General features: G+C 37.5%; 1 protein-coding gene across 12 annotated transcripts in view; it reads right to left on the bottom strand.

Annotated features, from left to right (window-relative positions):
- Positions 1-21,311, bottom strand: part of Vti1a (vesicle transport through interaction with t-SNAREs 1A) — a 370,470-nt gene that overhangs the window by 329,750 nt on the left and 19,409 nt on the right. For all 12 annotated transcript variants that reach the window (XM_013158219.3, XM_003475211.5, XM_013158218.3 and 9 more), the window contains exon 3: positions 18,224-18,334. In XM_013158219.3, the coding sequence (XP_013013673.1) occupies positions 18,224-18,334 (111 nt within the window). The remainder of the gene's footprint in view (positions 1-18,223; positions 18,335-21,311) is intronic.

The following is a 21,311-nucleotide window of genomic DNA, read 5'->3' as shown; positions in this document are numbered from 1 at the left end:
AAACAAACAAAAAACCATTAAGATCTTGTACTGCTGACTTCCGGTAGGAAGTCAAAGAAACAATCAGTATGCAATTAAAACCTAAGGGTTTTTACTTTGTTTTATAAAGAGAAAATTTAAAGTATTTGCTTTGCCACCTGGGGAGAAATTATTTATGCATGGCTTCTATGTTTTCCCTAACTAAAGCCTATCATAGTACCAAAAGAAAATTAATATTTAAAGTAAACTGATAAAAATGTTGGAAATTGTCATTGTAAGATAACGATTTTGCCAACTTTAAAAATTTTAATTAGGGGGCTGGGGATTTAGCTCAGAGGCATAAGCGTCTGCCTTGCAAGCAGGCAGTCATGAGTTCGATCCCTGGTACCGATAAAAAGGAAAAAGACAAAAAAAATTTTTTAAATTAAAATAATATCAAATTTGAAAGTTAAAAAATAAAGATAAGCCGGGCGTGGTGGCTCACGCCTGTAATCCCAGCACTCAGGAGGCTGAGGTGGGAGGATTGTTGCAAGTTGGAGACCAGCCTGGGCTACAAAGTGAGCTCAAGGCCAGCCTGAACTGCATAGCGAGACCCTGTCTCAAAAAAGACAAAAAAAAAATAAATAAATAAATAAATAAAAAGAAAGATAAATGGCATTACTGCTCACATAAAAGAAGAAGTTTTATTGTTTTAAGTGCTTCATGCAAATACAGAGGTACCATATTACCTAGCACATGCACTTTCTGTAGCTTCTCATCACAAATTAGGGGAGGGCTAAGCAGCTCAACTCAATACTCTAAGATCGCCCAGATTTCTGGCAATTTCCCACACTGTGGCTCACAGTTCCCTAACTGCCCTGCACAGAAAAGCTTCTGAAGAGCTCTATTTAAAAAACAAGAACAAAACAACATCAGAACTTCCTGGTGCTCAAGTCACAGCCCCACACCAACTATAACACACTGTCTGGAGTGAAATCCAGACATCAGGATTTTTAAAAGATATTTAGGTTATAATGTGCAGCAGTTTGGGAACCAAGGCTCTTGCATCATTTCTGTCTTTCTTGGGTGCCAGGGATGGGATACAGGTCTCACACAAGCTCAGCAAGTGATCCACCATTGAGCTATACCTACACCCTGTGTTTTCTACCTGGAGCAACTCTAAATACTCCAGCCCTCTTCTTCCTCCCTTTCTCTAACTCCCCTGCCCCAACTTTCCCAGCTCCTACTCTGCACTTACCCAGCCGCCTTTGTTTATATTTTTCTTTCAGCCAGATTAGAACCTGGACTCTCAAATTCCTCTTCATCCTGCTACTCTCAGTTTGGATACCTGCCTAGAGGGCTGCTCCCTCCTCACCCCCACAGCCTTCCCTCACACCCAGGTCAGATGTGTGTTTGCTCATCTGATCGCATAGGTATTCCACAACCACACTTCTCACAGTACTGTAACTGCTAGGGCTATGAGCTCCTTGGAGAATATCTTCATCCATCTATTGATCCCGTGCACAATGACGGGTATATAATAGATACTAAATACAAAGTTGTTTATAGTAATCTATACTAAACAACAACTAGTTGTTGAAAAGCACCAAAATGAAAACTAATTCTATGAGGTAAACAGAAACAATACCAGCTTTAAAGTGCTAAGATTGCCTATTGGTCTTTTACTTGAAATTATTTTATTAATATTTGTTTTATTAGCAAGAAACTGATATAAATCATTTTAGTTCCATCACACTATCTCTATTTGCATATTAGATTGCTATATATTTATGGGCATATTATGAGCCAAATTCCCACATTCTCAGGATGCGTGTAACCTTTAAATCATAAGGCTACTTAGCTGTTGTCTCAGGCACGTCACAGTCAACCCTGTTAGTATTAGTGACAACGCTTAACAGATTATACAGACTCTTACTCATCCCTATCTCTACAATTTTTAGGCCAGATCTGGCCTATTCACGACAACAACTTCTAATGGTTTCAGAAAGTGTCAGTAGAAACTGGAAAAAGAATGGGGAAAAAGCCAAAGGAATTCATTGTGTGTTTTGACCTCTAGATAAAAACTCAATGCAAACACAACTCTACATAGTATATAATACATATAATAAAATGACATAAATTAATATATAATATCATAATTCCTCTACCTTTAATTCTGATTCTACTATCACAAGGTCAAGGAGAAACCTTGCTTGCTGCTACCACAGATTAATTTCTAAGATGTCTTTTACAAACAAAACATGCTAGTGCACAAAAGCAATACAACTCAGAAGGTCACGTCAGAATGAGATGCAGGAGTTCATGTATCCACCCTTTGTATAAGCCTCACTTAGCCCACTGAAACACTGAGGAAAACGGTTTATGTTTTTAGGGTATTTAAGGAATCTTCTGGCCTTGGGATACTTTAACCTCTAAATCCTTCAATTATAGAATGACGATTTGTTCACAGGAAAGTCACTGATTAAAATTAGGGTAGCTCGCCATATTTTCATATTTATTATCTTACTGAGCCCTTGAATTTCCCCTTCAGGTGGGCAAGGTTTGTGCTATAATGCTAGTCTGCAGATCAAGAAACTGAAGCACAAAATGAACATGACGTGCCACAAGCTGGAGGCCTCAGCTCTACAGTCCCTGGGCTTTTGGCACCATTTTACTCTGACCCTCTTGGAAGAGTGGGCTGTAGTCCACTCTGGCTTAGACACTGTACAGTATTAGAAAAATAAGGAATTAACCATATTAGCAAATGTCTAACAGTATTTCCATGATATTTTAAAAGTATAAAGCCTTCAAATAAAAACCCTAGATTACATAATATTTAGAATATACAGTGCTTAACCACATTATTATTTTAAAAAGCAGAAAAAAAAATTTAAACTGCAACAAAGTAAAAATTACATACCTGCAAGATTCTAATCATGGGGACAGTAATTTTCCCCTTTCTAAATTTTACTTTAGCATCAAATATGTCTATAAATAAGACAACTATATATAGTCTTCAGTTGAAATTTATTTGAAAACTAGGTTTATCAAAATATTAAAAAGAAAAAACAAAAAATAGTTGCATAATATGCAATGATGCATTGCCTCATTAAACAAATCAAAAGTATCAGATATCAAACTTAGAAAATACTAAGAAAGGGCATCTTTGTTTAGAAGCACAAAATATAGTTTCAAGAAATGTGGTTTTTTTATTTCTATAATTAAACATTTCACACCAAGGCCAAGCCCATGAAATGTGACTTTCCAAAAGATAAAATTTGACATCCTCTCTCCATTTTTAAATGAAATCATAGAACAAATGCTTCATAACAGTAAATCTCCGTTTTTCAGATCTCCAAGTTCAAGATAGTGATAATTTGTTTCAAGCAATATTTAACAGGACCAAATGGAGAACGAGACAATTTAGACGTTTCCTTGGACTCTTCTGCTTTGGAATTAGACTTGTGGTAGGTTTTATACATTTACAAAGATGCAAGGATTTGGAAGAACTAATAAAATGCACCAAGGATACAGGCACATTTCTTGGGGTTTCCTAATGTGACCATACTAAAACATTTTAAAGGCATTTCTAACAAAGGCACTTAAGAATGATCTGATGAACTCCCTAAAAGCCAAAAGGACTATTTGCCTCCACAGCTGTTATTTATTTTTCCTCTTACATACTATTTTTCCAGTTTTGGTAACTAAAGGATACAAAGGTAAACAAAATGACCTAAACAAAAAATAAATAAATAAATAAAACCAGCTATATGTATGGTCTAGATTTATAAGGATTTTAATCAACAGCAAATTATCTAGCCAAATCTATTCTAGTCCCACTTTTACTTGTGCAAGAAAGCTTAAAATAGTTGATAGAGCAAAACTCTTCAACTGTTACACAGTTTAAAAATCTTTGTTCTAAAGCTCAGAACTGGTTCAGTCTTCATCAAAACTAGCTGAATGTTCCTAGGAGATATTACTAAGTCAAAAGTGCAGAACCAATTTTAAATTTTTCTCTGAACCTCACTGCACGTAGAACTACATAAAAAATAGTAAGAATGGAGAAAAAAAGCAACTAAAAATTTGTGAAAGAAAAAACCATGATATACGGTTTCAAGTTGCTAACCTGAATTATAGTTTAGCAAAGCACAAAAGTGACAGACGTTATTTGAATACTGTTGTAGCCCTAGGGCCTCCGTATGACACGCGGAGTTTAGTCAGTGGCATACAACTGTAATTTCAAGATCCCCAAAACATCGGCCATTAAGAAAACAATGAACTTGTGTTCAGTGTTTCTGCATGAAGTCGCCACCTCAAGGCCTTTGGCTCCTTTGGCAAAATCACTATTCCAGTGTAACTGTCTCCCTTTAATGTTTGACATCACCATGAAAGTGAATGATTTCATAAATGGAATTTCGCTTAAAAATCAATTACAGCCAGGTATAGTGTCCTATGCCTGTAATCCCAGAACTTGGGAGGCTGAGGCAAGAGGGTCACCTCAAGTTGGAGACCAGCCTGGGTTATATAGTGAGTTCAGGCAGTCTAAATTACTTACCGAAGCTCTGTTTCAAAAAACAAAACAAAACAAAAAATCAATTATTTACAGTACTTTTCTTTCCAAAGAATAGTATACCACACGTGAAAAATAGCATGAGTCCAAGGGAAAACCATGTAAAAGAACATAGTACTTTTCCTAGGGAAATTAAACAGCGGTTCCTCAAAAGTTGACAGGAGAATCACTGGCCATATATTTGTAGAGTATTAGAAAAGTTTTGACCATGGGACAATTTATAAACAACCAGTAAAAAGTTTACTATTTATGAGCAAACAATTTAACATTAAAACAGAGCTGGCTTTTTGACTATAGCAATTAGCTTCTTCATGTTCCAAACACCAAATAACATTTTCCCATTAATTTTTAAACCGATGTGGCTTTAACTTAAAATAAACTGTACATCAAAAGAATGGAAAATAAACAGCCAGGAACACAATTTGACGAATTGGATTTATTTAGTTTATTTATCTAAACAGGGACCATTGGATCTCTTTAATAGGCTGACAGTTGCACTGGGCTGGTTAATAAAACATTCAACACAGTGTCTTCAGCCAATATATAAATGCAAATCCCATCAGAAATATTTTATTCATGAGGCAGTAATTTCAGTTACTACCAGCTTTCTTAAAAATGGAACTCTGCAAATAAACAGTGCCATCTAGTGACTGATAATAAAGCTGAATTTGTCACGTTTATAATTAATCTTTCAAAATCTTACTCCTCTTTATCTTTTCTTTTTATTTACTTGGTAAGCAAACAACAGAAATGTGTATAATAATTTGTTAAATAATTCCAGAGGGATTACAATGGCGACAACTATAATAAAATCAAAAAACTGCGTGTAAGCAACTTAGCACTACCTCCAGAAAACAAGTATTTCATCTAAGAAAACTCAAACTTATTAGAATACCACAAAATCATAACAAAAATTTACTTTCATCATTAAATAGCACTATAATTTTAATTTCAGTTATGAGAAACAATTGTCATGCTTTCAATGAAATTGTAAAAACATTTTCAATTAAACTGCAAAATCTGATGTAGAATCTAATGCTATATATATATAATATGTATTATATTATTTTTTTTTTTACTTTGCATAACAAGTTTTTTAAAAGGCATCTAGACAAAACAACAAACATTTAAACAGATTTTAACATTTGTCCTAGAAGTATTCCATAAAGTTTCCGTCTCTAACCACTTTTAGTTTAGTAATCATCATCTTTGTTGGAGTCCATTACTTTTCTCCTGCTGAATTTAACTTGTTTTCTTTTCTGTTTGTTGGCGTACTTTTTGAAGGATTTCTGTTAAGCCTCGTTCTGGGACCTATCGTACTGTCCGTATAAGGTCATTGCTCTGGCTTCATTTTTTCAGGCTTTGGAGTGCTGTTCCTTAACCTGGCCGCTGGCGGCTCAGAACGCGGGCTGAGCTGCTGCTGCGCCCCGCGCTGGCTCCCTGTCGCGCTGCAGCCTGGGGATGGCTGAGTCTCCCCTCCTGCAGCTCTGCCGCTAGGCCTCTGCTTCCGCAGAGCCTCCAGCCCCTCCTCGGCCACAGCGGGACTGTCCGGCACCCCCAGCCCACGGAACACTAAAGCTATATTTTATCTTACTGATTTTTTAGAAACTGTAAAGCTGTATTTTAGAAAGAAAGTTCACACATAGTTGAGTGTGTAAGTGCCCTATGTACGTATGTCTACATCAGTACACACCTAAACTCTGCCGTGACTGCAGTGCATACGGCAGTTGTTTTTACAGGTCTCAGAACTTTGCAGTAGCAAAAGGTAACCGTCTCGAGTCCAAAGCGGTCATCATAAAAAGTGTCACACTGCAAGCAAGTGTCAGAACGTTTGAAGTAAACAAAATCTATTAAGGCCAACCTCAAGTTCAGCACACGAGACCAACAATAAAATATTTAACACATAACGCTATTTCATTCATGCGTATACGGTGGAGAGCAGACTGAACACGAACCTTTCACAGGTTCCAGGACAGAGACCAGGTGACAGCGGCATGGGCCTGCCCCAGGAAGGTAGTGAGGTCACGTAAGTTGAGGTTTGGTCTATTTCCTGTGTCCGTCTTTGAAATTAACACGGCCACTGGGAGTAGACTTGAAGCCCAAAAATGAGACGTTCACAAAGGAAGCCAATTCCACAGTGATTTTTTACCTAGTAGGGCCTTGGCAATGAAAAACCATCTTCTGAAGGAAAACATGACTGCAAACTAGGAAAACAATGTGTGCATACATGGAATTTATACACAAATATAGTAATAGTCACGTAAAGGCCAGTCATATTTAAATAACTGAAAGAAATATTCTTCGGTTTTTTATTAAAGAATATTTAAAATGTGAAAGGTCAGGAATATACCAATGTGTATCTGCTAACCTTACCAACATAACTGCACTGTAGCTTCTGTGAAAGAATATCTCAGAAGAAGCAATTTAATTCCAGAGTCTGCAAAATCCCCATAATTATAGCATTAACAATCTTTTTACGTAAAAGTTTACATGATAAATGAGTAAAGCATATAATGTACTCAACTCTGGTATATATAATTTTCATCTCTTTTTTTTTTTAATCTTTTTATCGGTACCGGGGATCGAACTCATGACTGCCTGCTTGCAAGGTAGGCGCTTATGCCGCTGAGCTAAATCCCCAGCCCCTAATTTTCATCTCTTAAATCATACTATAACACAGAAAAAAATACAGAGAAAGAAAAAAATGGCATGATGGGCCAAGATAAAAATGTGGGCCCAGGGATATTTCATTACAAGTTCTAATACTGTTGATGCCCTTTGATTTGGTAATTTGCCTTCTTTAAAGATGATCCTCATTAAAGAATTCAAATATATTTATCGAAGCACAATAAATTATGCAAAGAATAAATGGATACATAATTAGGGTTCCACAAAAGGTTAATAGCACTAAATGAAATATTATTCACCACTAAAAATGATCAAGAATTTACAAAAATTGAAAATATAAAGGTGACAGCTTATGTTTAAAAAACAGTGAAAATATGTGGACCTAGTAACATCATCATTATACAAAGGGAATTATGCAAAAGACAGATAAAGAAGAGATTGGAAGGAAACAAACTAAACTGCAAATCATAGTTTGTTTGTTTGTTTGTTTGAGGCATGGTCTCCCTATATCGTTCAGGATGGCTTTCAACTCATTATGTAGCTCAGGCTGGCCTAAGATTCATAGCAATCCTCCTGCCTTAGCCTCCCAAGTGCTGGGATTACAGGCATGCCCCACCACTGTTGATTCCTATAAAATGTAGTTCTGGTCTAGTAAAAGCTAAAATTATTTCTCATTTTTATTTCAGAACATTTCATAATGAACAGATATTTGTACACAGAATCAAACAAGCATAATTTTTTTTAAGTGCCAGGCATATTAATTCATTGTATATGGCAAAGGGAATTTTCTGAGATGGTCCTGACCAGTCTGGCATTATTTCTGCAAAAAGGATTAACTGGTGCTGTAATTCCCATGTATTACCACTGAGACTCCTTGAATGAACCTCTAGACATGTTTTCATGATTTTCTGCATCTTCTACAAAAACAGAAGTAAAACATCCCAGGGTACCATAAGTATAGGAAAGTTAAAATGTAAACAGAAACACCAAGTTCTTCATCTTCCAGCAAAAATCAAAATTTAAATTCATCCTTCTCAGTAAACCTCTTTAGCCTCAGAATTAAAAAAAGAAGATGGGAACTGACTTCATTCATAAACTCAAGTACTCAAGTTGTCCATTCACCTGTGAAAAGAGAGTACAGGCAGTGGCAGTAAAAGCTTCAAGCTGTTCCACAACATCCTTTGAACCCTGACCTAAGGGACCAGCTCCAGTAGTCTGCAGGTAGTTGGATTTCTAGGACCATTTAGCCTCACTGCTGAGACTGTCAATAGAAGTGCCATTCTCTGATGTAGACAGCTCTGCGTAGGAGCTGCTCTAACAATCACATCACATAGCCTTGCCAAACAGGAAAAGGACAGCATTCTGGCATCACTGACCTGGAACAGAAGTGAACTTGAGACTGGGACTAAAAAGCTCCAGTTCTAACATTCATTACAGTCTAATCCTCCACCCTTCATATGTATGTATGTGTCTTAAAGGAAGTTCAGCTGGTCACTGGGAAAAAGAAAGAAAGAAATATGCAACTACAAAAATCAGCCACAAGATGGTGCTAGCATCCCGGGACAGAAGCACATCAGGGATGCAACAGCATTTAACACACCAGTCTTTGGAACCTTTGGAGCCTTATCTTCGGTGCACCACTTACTTGTGCCTTTCTTTTTCTATCACTGAAATGTAGTTATTTTGTATACATTTAGGGTTTGGTTGTTGCTCTTGTTTGTGTAAATACAAAAGTTTTATTTGATTTGTCCTTTTGGAAACATTGTTAAACTTGAAAAACTCCTCAACTCCCATTTTTTTTCCCTCCCTTCTGACTGGTTCATTTTCCTGGAACATCCTGACATGACCAAGCCCCAGCAAATCTCATACCAATACTAGGGGGAAAAGAAAGAAAGAGAGAAAAAAAATGAACAGCTGAAATACATGAGTTCCAACATACAAACTGGTTATTAAATAGTCTGGGATGAAAAGCTGGAGCTGGAGAGGGGAGACTGCACAGGACTGTGAACGGGACCTGAAAATGCATGCTCCATTTATTTGGTTCTAGTCCCTTCTCTAAACAGCTGTGCGAGTCAAAGCTAAGCCTCCATCTCCTCCACTTCCTCACTGAAAAAGTTAAACAGACTAGATTTGAACTCTTTGGGAGCCAATCCTCCTAACTTAATCTGAGACTACAGTAAGCCAAAATTGAACAGTATTATGTCAGAAGAGGCCTGAAATCAAGAAAAACGGAATTAGGCAAGTGAAGAGAACCCTCAGGAATAACAACAGTTCCCAACATAAATAAAACATAAAGATAAACGTTACCATCTCTTAGCCTCTCACAATTACAATCAGAGGTTTTAACCTGAACTTTAAAGAAACGGTTAAATAGGTATTTAGCTATTTACAAATTAAATCCCATGATAGGTCATTGTAAACACTAGATGATTATTTTTTTCATTTTCAGGTTATCCACACAATTATCACTAAGGAACTGACATTATAATACTCATACCTTCCCTATGCCCCTCTCTTGCACAGGATAAGGATATTTACAAAGTGAAGACCTTTACCCCCTGCTGAGTCCTTTAAACTTCTAAACTTTTCAGGTTAACAGAATGTATCAACCTTACATCAGCTTTCATTTCTAGTCAAGGCCTCCTAACTGATACCAAACTAACTCTCTAGCTTTAAATAATGGACAATAAGAATGGATAAAACATTGTGAAGCAATTGTTTTAAAAGTTAGACAATAGGTAGACTACAATCTCTGGGAGAAGAAAAACACATGAAATTATCCTTCAGCGGAACTCTGTCTGGTGCTGTGTAGAAGTGCAGTACTCAGATTGTAGCCCATGGAGGTAGATGCCAAACAGAAGACAACACATTGCTGAACTTAGGAGGCAGACACTGGAGTTTAGTACTGATGAGATGAGTGAAATTCAACAGTGTAAGCCAGGCAGAGAAGGAGCTCCAGAAATCCAGGACATGGTCTGCAGCTGAAAATGAACTTACAAGCTATGGGGTAAGTGAAGAGTCTGGTGATTACCCACCACAGAAACACAGAATCCCACTAAAAAGAGTGGAGAGCACTCAAGGAACACTCTAGTCACCTGAATGAAGCCACACCTTAATTAGAGACAGCAGGGGTTCTGACAAAGTTTAACAATAACGCTTAGAAGCACCATCTCATCTGCGCAGTCATCGTCTACTAACTGAATGAAGCTCAGCATTGTCTAATGCACGCACTGTCAACAAAGTCAGTGTCATGCCTACAAGGGCAAAAAACAGTTCTTGGCAAGATGCAGAATCTTAGCTACTGCAAAGTTTGTGGCCTTCCAAAGAGTCATAATACATAGATATATAAATATAAAGTATGCAATATTAACATTTCATCAGGGGAAAAGAAGGGTACTTAAGAAAAGGATGCCAGGGCTGGGGATTTAGCTCAGTGGAGTAAATGCCTGTCTAGCAAGCTCGAGATCATGAGTTTGATCCCCGGTACCACCAAAAAAAGAAAAGAAAAGAATGCCCAGGCTGGATTTACTGTTTAGTAATGAACCATTGCCTAGCCTGTGGGAGTCTCTGGGGCAGAAAAGTGTGGGGCAGGAAGAAAATAGCTTCCTAAGAAGGTTATTTTTTTAAAAAGTTTGAGATACACTGTATCTTAAGGGAAATGCTAAAATCTAGCTTTACAGAAATATAGGAGACATATCATCAAGCATAAAATAAACTGCTACAATAGAAGAGATTAACTGCTTACTAGACAGTTATTTAAATACAGGATGACCAAAGCTTACATGTTTTTTCATTAATTTTTATAACAGAAAATGCAAAAATAACAATTTTATCAAACTTATTCAACACAAGAATCAATTGCTCTGACTGACCAATACTGACTGACCAATACTTGAGATAGTCCGTGTGTAAACAAACGTGCTGCCCAGGCGGTATGAGGATAAGCTGCTACATGACTGAAAAGCTGAGAAGGTGATCTGGGTTTTATGCATCAGACAATGAGGACTGTAGGATTCTGTGCAGTAGTGTACCGTGCTGTTTTCCAGCCAGCATATTAAAATGATAATTCTGGGATGTGTGGTGGCTTAGAGGAGGCGAAGACCAGAGGTAGGAAAGAGTACTACAATCACTTGGATGGAGAAACTACAAAGGTTCCCAGTAGTAGACGTGAATCAGTGAGATATTTAAGGGACAAGACTGCTAATGCTTAGTGACCAATTAGACATGGGATGTTATGGATAGGGAAAAACTAGAGGTAACTCTGAAAAGACCAGTTCTTATAGGAAGTAGGTGTTACTGTCTTAGTTACTTTTTCATTGCTCCAACATCCACAAGTTAAAGGAGGACAGGTTTATTTTAGCTCACAGCTTGTAGAGGTTTCAAACCAAGGCAAGGCAGCACGGCACAGCAACACAGCAGAGGAGAAATAGTCCATCGTAGGGCAGGCAGGAAGCAGCAAGCAGTGAGCCTCTCGCTCCCTCTACTGCAGTACGGCCACAGGCTCTTGGTGGTGCCACTCACAGAGAGGGTGGGCCTTTTGTCTTCAGTGAATCCACAGAGTCACACCAATAACTACACTAAACTACTCAGAAGATCAATCCAGGATCATACACCCATTACTAGGCTACAAGTCTGTGAGCTGGTGTTAACTACACCCAGGGAGGCGCTTCCTGCTGCAGTAAATCCGCTCAGCCACACCCAGAACTATGTTAAGCCAATCAGTGGCTGTTCCAACGCCACACACACATGACCCAGTCCCTCCACAAAGCCCCAGCTATGAGCGCCCGTGAAGCTCTGTGGAAACATCTGGATGCAAACTGTAACGCTGTGTAAGAGACTCTGGGGAAGAGCAGTCCACTAAGTAGTAAGGAGAGGAATCCCGAGCTGGGGAGAGCTCAGCACTGGAGTGACTGAGAGGGCATCAGAGAAGAGTGGAGGAGTGCAGACGGCCGCAGAATCCTGGGCAAATACTCTCTCTTAAAAATAAGTACAAAAAAGAAATAATCAAGGGAATTACATAAGTATTTTCTAGAATCTATTCAAATATGTCATGGGATATGGTGAGGCAAAATGAGGAAAGCTGCAAAACAAGAGTTACAGGACTGTCACCGAGCTGGGGACGGGAGTGTACGGCTGTCCCCGTGACCCAGGGGCTGCGGTCGGAGAAGCAGCTGAGCCCAGCCTGGGCCACAGCAAGAGCCTGTCTCAGATCTCTAGTGGTTTCCTGCAACCAGGAGTAAACCCAAGCGCTGCCACAGCCCGCAGGGCCTTAACAGAGCTTTCTCCTGCCTTCCTCCACAACCACACACACCTCTCTGCTCTCATGGAAGCCATGGAGAGAACACTCTAACAAAAAACACCCACAATCACCCTTGGGACTATTGTTTATCCAGTTCTTGATTATCTTACTGCAATTATAACTTATATGTATTGCTTATTTGTTCAGTATATTCTCTAGTAGATATTTTTTACTCCAACAGAATCTGAATTCGACGAGAGCCAGAAAATTATCTTGTTCAGTGCTGTATTCCAGCACCTAGGACAGTGTCTGACTCATTGTGGTAGAAAGACTTGGAGTCTCTCATCAGTCTGATTGTATCACGCGTAAATGAGGATGTAACTTACATCTCCTGTCTACTCTTCATATCAGGATTGAAATCATGCATGTTAAAATACATCATAAACTATAAATCACTGTATAATGGACATGGTGCTAGTGGGGGGAAATATGCCTTGACAAGGGAGAAGAAAGCTGTAGAGATAGTTTCTTGAGATATACTCATGTACTGTATAGGCGCATATATATATATATATATATATCATACATGCATATTTAATAATAGCCTAGAGCCTAAGTTCATAGTTGTTGCTTCCATTTTTCTTTATAATAAAAAATACACTTAGCTAACAACAGAATTTCCAAATACCTAAAATAAAAGATGCCAGAAGATTCTACTCGGTATTAAACTCTTTAGGAAACAAAGTAGATTGGACAACAGGTTAGACGACATAGTAAGCCATAGAAATAATTTAACTTTGAAAGAAACCTTAAAAAGGAAAGGTTAAAACTAAGCAGTGTCCAGGGCTGAGTTGTACCTCTTGTAAACTTCTATGTGGGAGCCCTAATCCCCAGTCCTGAGAATGGGACTGTGTGTGGAGATAAGGTTTTCTAAGAGGTAATTACATTAAAAGGAGGACACTATGGGCCTTAATTCAATGACTGATATCCTTATAAAATGAGAAAATTAGGACATAGGTACTTGCAGAAAGCTCTGCAGAAACAGAGAGGAGCTATCTACAAACAAAACGCAGAGGCCTCTGAAAGAAGTGAGCCTGACCTTGGACTTCAAGCCTCCAGAATTATGAGAAAACAAGTTTCTGTTGTTTAAACTACTGAGACTGTGTTGTGTTGTTTTGAGAGCAGTAGCAAACTAATATACTTAGTTTTCCTAAAACTCACTAGGAAAAGATGCTGTATTTGGAAAACAATTCCATAAAAATAAAATTGGAGTTATCAAACTCTTAAATCAATCCTATTTCCCCCAGACTTCCTGAGAGAAACCATCCTCGACCAAAGCAGTTAGAGAAGGTTTCATCTGGTGCACAGAACAGAAACTGAGTATGTACATTTCTTTTCTGAATTCAGCCCATAGTGGATTCCATTTTTTTATTAGTAAGAGCACAGTTTAATAGGCATTTGCATCAAGGTGCCTATTAATGACTTGAATCATAAATGTCCTCCCAAAGCCCACATGGCAAATCCCAGCCGTGGTACTGCTGGGAGCTGATGGAATCTTACAAAGTGGAGTCGATCAAGGAAGGGAGGTCCTTGGGGGGTGACCTTGACAAGGACACTGAAAATGCTGTGCTCTCCAGTCTCTTTCTTGGTTTCCTAGCTGCCATGAGGTGAGCATACTCTCCACCAACATGCTCTGCTTTGGGTTCAATCCAAAAACAGCCAACTGAACAGGGACAGAAGCCTCTGAACTGTGAGCCCAAGTAATTCTTTCCTCCTTACAGTCGGTTACTCAGACATCTGTCACAGTGACGGGAAGCTGACTGACACAATGACGCAGGGAGCCCACCTCAACCTCTGTGGAAAATACCCACTAAAATGATAAAATAAACATGTGACTGCAAATCACCCTGCGCCCAGACTCCTATGCAGAAAGGTACAGTGCAGCCTAGCCAGCGTGACCTCCAAAGACGCAGCGCCTAAGGGAGGCCCAGACTGGGAAGACCCTTCCTTCAGGTCCTGGCTTCCTGGTGTGTGACCCTGAGCCCAGATTCAGAAACACAGCCGACTTATGTGGCAGCACACGGCATCTGTCACTCATAGGTAAGGCGCGGGTCTTTTTCACATGCATCTTCTTTTTTCTGCGAGTTACATTTATTTACTAAAACCCTAATTCCCTGCATTAGCCTATGTAAGAGCGATTAGAGACTATTTGCATTAACTTCTTTACCCTTTTAGTATTAGCAGTGTTTTTATAAATATTTTATATGCTTCTTTAACCATTTTAAAGCATACAGTTTACTAATCTTAAATATACTCGTATTGTTTAGTTACTCGACAGGACTTTCAACCTTGTAAAAATGAAATTCTATACTCATTAAACAATTTTTCCTTCTGCCCATCTCTGCTCTTTGCAACTACCATTCTACTTACTGTTTTTTTAAATTTGATCACTACAGATAACTCATGGAAGTGAAATATAAAGTATCTGTCTTTGTGACCAACTCATTTCCTGTAGTATAATGTTTTCAAGATTCATTCATGTTACAACATGTGTCAGATTTTCTTTTTCAAGGCTGAATAATATTCCACGGTGTATAGAAACATTTTGTTTAGCCATTCACCTACAATTGCTTATATCTGTTTGGTAGTATGAAAATCCTGCTCTAAACATGTGTGTGCAAATAACCCCATAAGACTCTGTTTTGCACTCTTTTAGATATAAGCAAATGTAGAATTTGCTTAGTTGTGTTCTTTCTACTTTAATTAAAGATATTAGTATTACTTAAATTTATATTTATTTAAAGAGAAAAAAGAAAGGAAATAAAAAAAACAAAGCAGTAAAAGGGTACAAGCAGAATTTCAAGAAAAAAAATATACAGTAAGAAATCACTAGGCAACAGGTCACACACTGTCATCTTAGAAACAGTTGTCCAAATTACAAAATCAAAGCATACAAAGCAGACATCCATACAATGAGATTGCAGACAGTTCTGTTCAATGATCCAACAAAAGCTCAGTAATATGGTTTTCTATCCTATACACTTAAATATACATGCAGTTATATCCTTTAGACCACTTTCTTTTCCTCTCTTTTTTATATTAACAATTACACTTTTGGGGTTTTATTACTCCCACTGTTCTTATTACTTTTTTTGAAGAGAATAAAACCAAATGTGACTAAACAAAACAGAGTCAGTTAGAACAGAAGGACGGGCATAGTACATGATATAAAAATAGATACCGGGTGATCAAAAATGGTTGCCATTCTGCCTCCTTGGTATTTTAAAAAGAGTTGCCTATATCATCAGGTATAATAGAATTGACCAAAACAGTATAGAACAAGACCAATAAAACCTACACTGGAGACCTTACAGGACTTCAAAAGAAGATAATAGTCAAACCATAATGGGCATCATAGTAAATCTTATTGCCTTCAAAGTGGTTGCCTATACCCTCAAACCTGATACTATCAAACAAAATAGAATATAGTAAAATCAGACAGAACAAGATGGGGAGAGCAATACTGGGGTTCAAATCAGGTTAATAGGAAAACAAAAAAGTTACTATAATATATCCCACTATTTTTTAATTTAGTTTTCCCTTAATTAAAAAAAATAATAAAAAATAGATTATTTTTAAAAATGGGGGGAGATTGAGATAAAAGAGGACATTGTAACAGAACAACACAGGTCAGAACCAAACAACTTAAGCATCATTGTGTTTCACTACCAGATAGCCTAACATAATAGTAGTCACCACAGTGCCTCTTTCCTTGAATTATTTGAGTATAACTTTGTATCCTATAGCATCAAGCATATCAAGACAGTGTGAAGCCATTCAAGAGAATGAAAGAATTACAGGGTATTTAGAACCAGCTAACAGAAAACAAACAATAGTTTCTATATTATCTCTTTGCCTATAAAAAATTTTGTTTATACTATCACATATAGTAAAATATACTAAGATACAACATGTTAAAACTAGTGGAAACCGATGTACAATAGCTTGATGGGACTTCAAAACAAGATGTTATTAAATCAGCACTAGCTTTTATGATGTGTTGTTTTCTTCAAAATAGCTATTTGTACTATTACAGATACTAAAATTGAACAACCCAGGTTAAAACCATTCCAATTAATGAGTGAAAACATATGGCTTCAAACCAATATGATTGGGAATCATGGTTACCGCCTACTTTTTATGTATTCTTATCATTTCTTACACTAGGGAAACTATTCAGTATTTATACATGTGAGTTTGATTTATTTCACTTATGAGTATGGTCTCAAGCTGCATTCATTTATTTATAAATATCTCAATGTGATCATTCTTTGTAGCTGCGTAGTACTGCATTGTATAAAAATACCACAATTTTTTTATCCATTCCTCAGTTGATGGACACTTAGGTTGTTTCCAAGATCTGGCTATTACAAATTGTGCTGCTATAAACATGGGTGCACATATATCACTGTGGTATGATGCTTTCAGTTCTTCTGGGAATATTCCTAGAAGTGAAATAGCTGGGTCAAATGGGGCTTCCAGTCCCAGCTTTCTGAGAAATCTCCAGACTGACCTCCACAATGGTTGCACTAGTCTATACTCCCACCAACAGTGCAGTAGAGTTCCTTTTCCCCCACAGCCTCTCCAGCATTTGTTGTTGGTGGTTTTCTTGATCCTGGCCATTCTTTCAGGAGTGAGATGAAATCTCAGTGTGGTTTTAATTTGCATTTCTCTAATAACTAATGATGATGAACACTTTTTCATGTATTTATTTGCCATTTGTATTTCTTCATCTGAAAATTGTTTATTCATCTCAGATGCCCATTTTTGGATTAGGTCTTTGAATTTTGGGGGTCTGATTTTTTTCAATTCTTTATATGTTTTAGACAGAAGTCCTTTGTCTGAGGGGCAGTTGACTAAGATTTTTTTCCCAGTTTGTAGGTTTTCTTTTCACTATGCTGGAGATTTCTTTTGACATGAAGAAACTTTTTAATAAGAGGTGATCCCAGTTATTGATTCTGAGAAGTATTCCCCAGGTGAGGGAGAGAGGTCCGCCAGGCTGGGACGGGGTTCCGCAGCTCTGCCCGACTCACTGTTCCCGGCAGGAAGCTGTGGCTTGGCCCTAAATTTATATTTTTAAAGTTGCTATAAAATGGATAGAGTTGAAAGCCTGACATGTAGGAAAAACTAAATGTTCTCATGGCATAATCGAATAAATGATCACTTATTCAAATTATTAACTGAGGCTAGAAATTTAGCTCAGCAGCATAAGTGCCTGCCTGGCAAGCGCGAGGTCATGAGTTCAATCCCTGGTAACAAAAAAAAATTATTAACTAAAAGTACAGGTAGCATTTTTTATCTTTTTGATGGAGATATAACATATACTTTAAATAAATTAGGAGCTTATTCCAGAAAAAAATGCACCTAGAAAGTTGCATCCAAAAATAAGCACACACTCTCAGAAGATCTGGGGCCCCTGAAGTCTGTCTGTGGGCACCACATCTTAGAGGGTACACACTCTGTGAGGCCAGATATAGGATGGTAAAATTCTTAAGAATGGTATTTATTGGTATTCAGACCCAAAGGCCTATGTCATTTGGATCTATCATGAATATTGAATCCAACATACCTTAAATTCCATTAAAAACTATCACTATTACCATTAGATCTCTAATTCATAAATAATGAAAATGTTGCTTCTCTTTTGTCAGCTACTGAAAACTATGCATTTAACAATCATTAAGGCACAAAGAGATAACAAAAGAAAACATAAGCGAAAATTCAGCTTAAAAATTAGTAAGTATAACAAAGGAGGAGATTTCACTCACAAAATCAGTCTCCAGTTTCCCCATTTCTTGCTTGTAGCTTCTCATTCTGTTGCTGTACATTCCTCGACTTTGAGGTGGTATCTCTCGGACTTCCAAATCCATCTGTTCAAGCTGGAAGGGAGAGAAAAAGCTTTATTTAAACCATGTGCTTATTCTGTATTTGATAAACATTTGGAGCTGAAAGCATTTAGTTCCAAATTCTCATTTTAAAACTGAGGAATCAGGCATCTGTGTTGACTGCCCATGACCAAATAACACTGAAACTACTTTTAAGCTTGACAAGTCATTACTGAGTGCTTGCCACGTGGCACACGCAAGGCCAAGCTGCTTACTCTGTCAAGAATTTCTATTAAACATACACATTACTCCAAACATTTTCAATAGTTTGATTTCAATAACCTTGAAATAGCCCATCGTTTGATCATTCAGTCCAACATTTTCTGGTCTTCTTGCCATGAGTCTCCAGAACAACGGAAAGATAAGCCAAATCATTATTGCTTCTGGCTGACACATGAAATAGCAGTTACTCCAGCCACTCAGTGAAATTTCTTTTAAAAAGTGTTTTCTGATTAGGAAGAATGCATAATGACCAACATGTGCTATCAGCCTCCAGCCTAACTCCTATAACCACTTTGATAAGGAGTTACATGGATACAACAATGTATACATCACACACAACTCACTGAAATCACAGTGAGGCACTCTGCAACGACCTATCATCCTGTAACACATTGGATATAACACAAGAGTGTTTAACAAGTGGCAATGCAGACATACTATAAGAGTTCAGAACACAGGCAGTGTAGACTCCTGGGTTCACATTATGGACTCCACTATTCAATAGCACTGGAAATTGAACAGGATTCTTCTCAACTCTCTGCCTTATGCTCCCCATTTCTAAAAGAGTAATCTTCCTAGGGCAGCTGTGAAGTTAAATGAGGTAATTCTTGTAATATTCTCAGAACAAGTCTCTTACTTCATCACTAGATTAACCTTAACTGTAGTAATGATGGCTACGGATGATGAAGAAGAAACAGAGCAAGCATATGAAGCATATGAAGTCACAGACATAGCTAATTTGTATTTGACATTAAAAATAAAACCCAATAATGACAAATTGGTCCAGGGCCATGTCTTACAAGCACTACATGCAAAAATGTTGCAATGTGATTTTGCTTTCCAAAGCATTCCTATGAGTTATTTTTGTGAATATAAATTTGTCATTAATAAGACTCTTAATGTTCAGAATTAGAGACTGAATATACAATATAGATAAGTCAGAAAATCAGATTTCAATTAATAGCATCAACTTTAAAGGGAAACAAAGTACAACTGTAATTAGCCTTGATTTAAACAGTAATCACTTAAAATTATTGACAGGTCTGTGAAAATCAGTGGAACAGGATAGAGAACACAAAAATAATACAGGCACATTCAGTCATTTGATTTTTAACAAAGGAGCAAAAAACATGCTAGAGGAAGGTCACACTCTTTAACAAAGAGTACTGGGAAAACTGGCTATCCACATGCATAAGACTGAAACAAGACCCATATCTCTCACCACGTACTAAAATACAATCAAAATGAAACAAAGACCTAGATATCAAAGCAGAAACAATCTGCTGGAAGATAAAATTGGCGGGGGCTAGGGATTTAGCTCAGCGGCATAAGAACCTGCCTTGAAAGAAGGTGGTCGTGAGTTTGATCCCCGGTACCGATTTAAAAAAAAAAAAAAAAAGATAAAATTAGCAAAACTCTTGAAGACATAGGCATAGATAAAAGATTTTTTAAGAGAATGAAACCAAACAAAACAGAATAAAGCTAATCAAAACAAAACAGTGAAAGTGATACAGAACTTCAAAACAGGAGAATGGGAAATCAATAATGGCTACTATAACTTGGCCTCTTGTTATCTTCAAAATAGCTGCCCATACCATCAGACTCAAAAAAAAAAAAAAATCAAACAATACACAACTGAATAAAACTAATCAAAACAATGAAAGCAACACCGAAGTTCAAAACAAGAAAACAGGAAATCAACAATGGCTACAATGTATCTTGTTATCTTTGAAACAGCTGCCCATGCCATCAAATATAATAAAATCAAACCAAACCAAACCAAACCAAACCAAACAATGAAAATGATGCAGGACTTTAAAACAAGATAATTGGGAATTAACAATGGCCACTTCCTTCCTTTTTTAGACACTTTTCCCCTTTCACTTTCACAATGCCTATTGTATATTTTGGATCACACTAACACTTTCTGTTTTTTATACTAGAGAGATAACATGATGTTTACCCATGTGAGTCTGAATCATTTCACCCAAGAGTGTGATCACAAGTTGTATCCTTTTACCTACAAGAGCCTAATGACTATCCTTTTCTGTAGCTCAGGAGCTTTCCATTGTATTAAACTACCACATCTTACTTAGCCACTCTGTGGTTGGTGGGCAAGCTACCACTGCTTGTTTCTGGTTCCCTGTCACATGGAGGATTGTTCTCTTCCCTTTGGCTTTCAGTCTATGAACTTCCTTTTGAGTTAATGTGTTTTTTGTATACCACACATTGATGGATCCTGTTTCTTAATCCACTCTCGCCCATGTTTCTTTTATTGGTGAATTAAGGCCGTCTATATTAATGGTTAAGGCCAACATGTACTGGTTCATCTTTTCTATGCTTTTTTCCTGTCGCTGGCTCCCTATTTTTCACAGTAGTCATTTTCATCTCTCTCTCTTGAATATCCTTGAATACTCTCTGTAGGGTTGGTTAGATGGTCAGGAATTCCTTCAGTTGTTCTTTGTCATGGAAGTATCCTATTTCTAGATTAATTCTGAAAGGTAATTTTTCAGGGTATATCAGTTTGGGTTGGATGTTGTTTTCCTTCAGGACTTGAAATACTTCTTGAGTTGAAAGTTTGGGTTGAGAATTCTGTTGTGATTCTGATGGGTTTTCCATGATAGGTGATCTGTTTCTTTTCTCTAAAGGCCTTTAACAGTTTCTCTAACAGTTCTTGTGCTGAATTTCTGGGATCTTGATTATTATATGTCTGGATGTAGACTGACTTTGGTTATGGCTATCTGTAGTT

The sequence above is a fragment of the Cavia porcellus genome, unplaced genomic scaffold (genome assembly GCF_034190915.1).
Source record: "Cavia porcellus strain 051 isolate PalLab524CR breed Dunkin Hartley unplaced genomic scaffold, mCavPor4.1 scaffold_2, whole genome shotgun sequence".
NCBI lineage: Eukaryota > Metazoa > Chordata > Mammalia > Rodentia > Caviidae > Cavia > Cavia porcellus.
Note: the sequence above shows the minus strand (reverse complement) of the source record. Positions and strands in the feature narration are given on the sequence as shown.